The following is a 7065-nucleotide window of genomic DNA, read 5'->3' as shown; positions in this document are numbered from 1 at the left end:
CTAAACTGAACATACATTAAAAAAAACAGTTAATAATCATTTACACACACACACACACACGCACACACACGATTGTGATTATATTACATATGTTTAGATTTTCTTCACCAGAATTAATATTTATCCTCTTTTACATCATTCAAGCATGTAGATCTCTTGTACATTTGTGCACATTTGTCTTCATATCACATCCTTCATATATCTGTAAGATTTAAACTGCACTGCGAGATCATTAAAGCTGAGCTGGATAAGGCCATAAGGAGCTACTGCCTTGTAACACAAAACGGCGTCCGACCATTATGAAATATTTAACACTTACCTGTTAATCAAATAAATACTGGTAGGGTTTAAGAGGATTAAAATGGCCCAGGATCTTCTGCATACAGTACAGAAAGTTACATGTGGTATTGTAACCTGTTTTATGTTATAAAATTAGAACTGAATATATTTTTCTTAACCAACTTATATTTTTACAGGGTCACTCTTGTTTGGAACTGTTGAACAATGCTGTAAAAGAAGAAGAGGAAATCTAAATAAAACCACAACAACCTTTACACGTCACACAGTGAATAAACATTTCCGTAATGGAAACCTGTAATTTTTATCTACTGCAATAAAATAACCATACTTACAGTTTTTGTATTTTTTCCTGTGAAGATAGCTGATTGGAAAATCTGAGCAAATTTAAAGTTCTGCACAACTGATAAGTGAAATCTAGCTCTTCTTTTTGTTCTTCTGTTGCCATGGATGTAATATGGTATTAATAAAGATTTCTATAATGGGCAATAGATACATGTTTAAAGGAAAATGGGACTCGATACCTTCCTAGTAAACCCACCTTCACCTTTCCACCTGGATCGCGACAGTTCGATCTTCGTGCTGTTGGGATTCATTCAAGTAAAGTGTGTTTGGAGCGACAGATTTTCTCATGAAGGTGGTGTTTTTCGTAGCTATACAGTGACGTTATGAGGCTGGTCCTGGTCAAACCTACCAATAGGACGAGCCGGCTCGATTCTACTGGGGCTGTTCGCAATGAAAGGGTGCCAGAATATTACAGCGCAAGGGAGCAGCCACAGCAGGACGAAGCTGTAGAGGGGATGCAGCATCGGTACTCCGGGGCTGTCTTCCAGCACCAAACACCTAGCCAGGAGCAAAGAAGCGCTGACAGCACTGCAACTTATTCTCAGAAAGCAGCATCAAGCAGAGCCCCTCCAGTCTGTAGCTTGCCGCCGCCACCTCCGCCGCTCAGACAGCGTTCTACCACCTTATATCAACAGAACAATCAGGAACTGCCCAACCCAAGCCTTCTCACCCGGCAAGACAGCACACCTCATCAACTGCAGCACGGCGGTTCACCGCTAGTGACAAGCCACGGAGCCGGCCAACGACACAAAAACCAGGGCTGTGGCTTTACGAACCAGTCCATACATCTGCAGCAGAGTCTTGAGGCCACCGGCTATAATCCGCAGTCGGAGCAGCCCCTCTATCAGGACTGCCACTGCAGTTTTTCTAAGGAGGCGAACCCTCCTCGCCAGCACCAACCCCTCACGCACCCGCAGCCCTCCCCACCGCCGCCGTCGTCGCTGCTGCTTCTGCAGAGCCCAAATCGGGAGGATAATTTGAAAAAGACTGCTAATTACCAACAGGAACATCTTGCTTGTCACTGCAGAAGAGAAGGAGGGCTGCAAGAGCACAGTCAGTTGCAGCAACAGCAGCAACCCCATAATCATTTAAAGCTACAACGACAGAACCCCTCCTCTGGCTCAGTTATACAAAACCCACATAAGGCATTGAATATAAATGCACGCGAGGCAACCGAAGTAAACCAACGATTATTTTCGTTTCAACCTCAGGACTTGCAGCAGCAGCAACAGCCACCACAATTGCAGGCGCAGCAACAGCGACTGGTGGGGAGCAGCTTTCCCAACAACTACTGCGCCAACGGATCGGGAGAGCTGAATAGGAACCAGCAATCACTACTGCTGCAGCAGCATCAACAGAAAGACGCACACTGGCAGCACCTCTGTGACCAAGACTGTAAGGGGCCAGGCGAGAAAAAGAATTCCCATCAACAGCAGTGCCACCAAACCCCTGTCAACCCACCCTGCCGCCCGCTAGTGAGAAACTTACCTGCGGCTAGCAGCAACAAAAGCAGCCTTCCTTCTTCGTTCAGCAACCGCTTGTGGCCGGAGAACCACCACCAAGAAGGAAACCAGACCCGACCAGAAGAACAGCAGGTACATTTATTTAAACACCTGAACATTACAACTGTGTATGTGTCCTGATCGCAATGATTGTAGCTTGCTACCTTCCTTGACTGCCAAGTTACAACACCTTGCTCCTGCTAAGAAAGAGCGCAGTGTGTTTTACGTGGATGTAAAGTTTGTGAATAACAGGTAGGCTACGTACTGCAGACTGCAGCCTTCAGAATTTCAAGCAGTTTGACGTTCAATGAGACAAACACACACGCACACACATACGCGCGCGCGCACACAAACACACACACACATGCACACACGCACGCACGCTCGCATACATAGTCAGTCCTGTTGGCTGTGTGTAGGGGTCGTAAAGACCATCATTTATTTATCATTGTTTTCGAATAATTGTTATCGCATTGTTTTGTATTTAGACTATAATATATATGCGTTGTTTGACGGGCGGTAATAGTCTTTTGCAAATGGTTTCTGTATCTGGATGTTTCCAAGCAATTCAGCGACCCCTGGAAGAGGGTCTTTGTTGGAAGTTTCAATAATCATTCTCTATCGCCGTGGAAGAAATCGCCTGTTAAACAGTAATACCAGGGGGAGGTAGTTTAGGTAATTGAAAGAGCTGGATTGCAGTTTCTACCAGTTGTGTATATGACGTTTTTATGCTTTTGCTGTAAGATACGATGGTTCTCTTCTACAGTGCATTGCACCACAGTCTCATGACTCATTTTATTCCCCCTCTCTCCTTGTTTATTTATCTTCCTTTTCATTCATTCATTCATTCATTCATTCATTCATTCCCAATCTGTAATAAAACAGGCTCTGAGCAACAATAGGCAAGCATGTATTTCTGACCTCAGGCTTGCAGACATGTCTGTGATTGCAAATGCACTTTTATTTGATTAGGCCTATCTGGTAGAAGAGGACATGACCTGTAGAAATAATTGTCATAATTTCTCGGGATTTGAATGATAAGATGGAGAAGAGGGAACAAATGTCATATGCACAAGATACCCATGTTTGATTTGATGCATTCCTGAGTTATTTTTGGTCCTGCTTAATGAAAACATAAAATCTGAATAGACAAAAAGTTTAACAAAATACACTCCTGTATATACGTGTATCATATCAAGGCTACAGGTCACAATATTATGATAATTGTGATTATAATTATTAACACATTTATTAATAATCATGAATATAAAGGTGCAACAGATTTCCAGATATAAAAGAATATATTGTGTGTTTTATGTTACAAAACACAAATTGTTTAATATATTTGCTGTTTGTTGTAGCAGGAATTACAAGGAAGTCTGACCAAAATGCAGCCTCTCTGATTAGGTTTCAGTCTACTTGTGCAAGATTGCAAAATAGTGTGTACTAGTTTAACCACAAATATTGAAAGAGTGGAAGAGTCTAGTTGCAGTGATGTTCTCTTGTTATGTTTTAGTGAAAAATGAAATTGATTATTTTGGAACTAAATTCTACTAATTGGAAGTTCCTTTATTGTTTGTTATTTTCTAAAAAAAAGATTCAAAATGGATAGAGGCAGAACTATGGTGAATTGGGAAAACTGTGGAAAAAACTTTGTATTTAAGGTTGAGTGAGGCTGACATGCTCAGGGATTCTGAGAAGGAATGGGATTGCATGTGTAATTAATTTGTTGTCCTGTGTAGCCATAAAGGAGTAAAAGAGAGAGGGTTCAATAATGCATTCCTTACAAAGCACGCTCATTAAAATGATATTAATACCTACGATGATGCTGATGACAATGATGACGACGACGACGATGATGATCACAATGCCGCTGCCGCCTATGGTTATTTACATTCTCATTAAGATCGTGACTAATTACTGAAAATGAATAGGTGTCATTGAAGAATGGTATTGTGTCCGGCCCTGGCAACAGTGTCCAGCACGGGTGCAAGGCAAATGCTATTGTTGTTCACATGTAATTACTCCCTCATTCCTGCCACTTATTGGGAGAGATGTAACCTGAGCCTCTGTGGCAGGCCTGTGTCGTGTTACAAACCCCTCCCCTAACCCTGAGCAGATAGTGGAGTGCCACTATGGTCAGCATGGCTCCAGCTGCTCCGTGCCCAGCTCAGGACACTATGGCCAAATATACCGCAGCTGGGTTTCGGACTCTGTTTAGCACTACAAACTGGCTGTACAGTCTGGAACTAAAGTCTGATTATGTGCTCATTTTTTTCATAATGCCATGGGTTTTTTTATTTCAAATAGTTATGTCATGATAATATGGTTTATTAGGTGTACTTGTAAATTTAATGAAATGTTTTTTCTTAATACAATATATTGTCTGTGGCTCCACTCTGATGTAGTTAAGACCTGTGCCATATTACAGTTTTATGATTGGAGGTTTTATAATAGGTCAAAATCATAATCGGGCAAGGTTGCAAGCATTAAACTTCATTTTAAATTGTTTGGCGTTTCTCATTTCAAAGCATTATTTGTGGCATTTATGTATACCATACATATTAATAAACCAGCAGAATGACACAGATTTCAAGTGCTTTATCTCTCAAAGACCTCCTTAGATTTTTCAAACTTTGTAACTGAAGAACAACATTTACAACATTACTTTAGGAGAAGAAGAGTCCCACAACTGCCCAGCGAATGATATTAACTAAAATTTGTTCTGTGTGTACTAAATATGATATGAACTAAATTTGTTCAAACCAAATCTTTTGGGGGAAAAACAGTTCCAGAAGCTTTCCCTTTGTCCGATGCAATACAGACATGGTACCATCTGCACTACAGGTAAGATTGTATTTTTCAAATAATGGAATCCTCCATCATAACAAAAATTATACAAAAATAATTTTATTTAAAAAAAATGTATATTTCTAGACATCCCAGTAGGCAATTATCCACATGTGCTTAGATGCTTTTTATAGTATAAAAATGCCACGTAGCTTCACCATCTTGTGTCAGATACATCCAGCATTCCTCCCTCTTCTCATCTGAACCTCTCTCTCCATTTTCTTATTTTGTCGCCAGGGGCAGAGGTGACAGCCTTGTCCTTATGGCTTGGTGCAGTCTCTTCCTTGAAAATCCAATGAACGCTAAACACATTATTTTAATTTCCCTTATACACAGGGAAGATAATGTAATGGTCTTGCATTTTACAGAGCTGTAAAGGGGAAGTTTCCCCCTGAAGTTATTTTCCATAGCATTGCAACAGAGAGAATAGTGGCCAAACCCTGTGGCCCTGCTGGGGGGTGCCCACCACAGAGAGTCAGCTGCTAATTGATCCATAGCTATCTCTCATCACTCCACTGCTCAGGGTGGTGTTGCATGCAGGGGACATGTTTTCATTGTAGTCATTGTTGCCAGGGTCAAGCTAGCCAACACCTTGAAAGCAAACACAAGTGGGCACGTCAACTCCACTTATCAGCAGGGTGGAACCAAAACTCATGCATCCTGCTCTGCATACTCAGGAATGGCAAGGCTAAGAAAATGCCTTACTGGTCTGTTGATAACATTTGCCACATGCATATGCTGTTGACATAGGATTGTTCATTGTTCATATTGAAGAAAAAAGGGTTTTTTCGCTTTTTCTTTAGAACAGGTAATAAGTCCAGCCAGTGGATCTCTTTTTCTGCTTCTCTCTCTATGTGTTCCTACTTTGGTCCAGTCTGGAAATTGCTTTTTTTAAAATGGGCTTGTTGAATATGACAGCAGCTATGGAGAATATGTTCCCAGTAGACTCTCACAGACCTATGGGTGTACGGTATATGGATCTGCTTCTGTTAACCACAGAGGACCAGCAGAGGTAAAAGGCGGACTGAAATGCCTTAGGGGTTCACCATGTATCTTTCAGAATGGGAGCAACGGACACGTGGTTTGCTGTAGCTGCGTACATTCCATTCAAAGGCCAACCTTTCTTCAGAGAGCTTTCTTTTCACAACCAGTGTGAACAGTAATATTTCTCATGTTTGAGTGCCTTTGCACAAGGGGAAACGTATGGAATTATGTGCACACATAATTGCGGGGATTTCTTTACACATGAGATGACGAGTGCTGCCGCAGGTTTTCTCGCTCAACAGCTGTTTCTGCTCTGGTCAGTCAAGTGTAATTTGTGGATTGTAATTGGCCTCGCTTTTTCCTTCAGTGCTCCCTTAATTTAGTAGTTACAGCACGGGCCCACACACTCAATGCATTGTCTGCATTGTCAATGCATCAGGTAAAACCATTGAAATACTGTATCAAGCAACAGAGAATACATCATAATAGGGATAAAATTATTCTGTTAGTTTCTTTCGGCCTAATTTTTGCCATGTAGCTTTTCTTGAACAGGTTTGGCCTTGAACGGCTTCACCTCTCTCTCAGTCACATTGGGAAAACCTTGGAGAAGGGAATGGAGAGAGCCCATCTGATCCCTTCCGGGCTGTTGTTGCGTAACACTGAAATAGATGGCAGAGGTCCCAGTGTGGCCACATAGCAGCTCTTTACCTGCTGACCGCAGTTTAATTTAATTGTGAAGCAGATGACGGGAAGGGACATGTGTACTCTGCTCCACACCTCAGAGAGAGAGAGAGAAGGATCACTTTTAGTGGTGCTTCTACCACTGTGCACTTATAACAAAGATTTTCTCCAACTCCTCTGTATATCATTTACCTTATGTATACTACAATATTCCACAGTTTCAGTCATGAAGCACCAGAAGGTGTCCATTTTTACATTCTGCCTAAACTCTTGAATTAATTAATTGTTTCATTGAAGTCTAATTTGCCTTTGCTCTTTATAGATATATAGAGCTTTATGACTTATTTGACAGAAATAGAAGTAACAAATCTTTATTTACTTTCAGGTCAGTTCAATTAAAAGACTA

At 41.4% G+C, this 7065-nt stretch overlaps 1 protein-coding gene across 2 annotated transcripts in view; it reads left to right on the top strand.

The window, feature by feature from the left end:
• The first annotated feature begins 944 nt into the window (after positions 1-944).
• The window catches only part of kcnn1b (potassium intermediate/small conductance calcium-activated channel, subfamily N, member 1b), a 57897-nt gene continuing 51776 nt past the window's right edge, over positions 945-7065 (top strand). For both annotated transcript variants that reach the window (XM_036521522.1, XM_036521521.1), the window contains exon 1: positions 945-2237. In XM_036521522.1, coding sequence (XP_036377415.1) covers positions 966-2237 — 1272 coding nt within the window. In that variant the 5' untranslated portion in view covers positions 945-965. The remainder of the gene's footprint in view (positions 2238-7065) is intronic.

The sequence above is a fragment of the Megalops cyprinoides genome, chromosome 2 (genome assembly GCF_013368585.1).
Source record: "Megalops cyprinoides isolate fMegCyp1 chromosome 2, fMegCyp1.pri, whole genome shotgun sequence".
In the NCBI taxonomy this organism is placed as follows: Eukaryota; Metazoa; Chordata; class Actinopteri; order Elopiformes; family Megalopidae; genus Megalops; species Megalops cyprinoides.
This window is presented reverse-complemented; position numbering and strand designations above follow the sequence as displayed.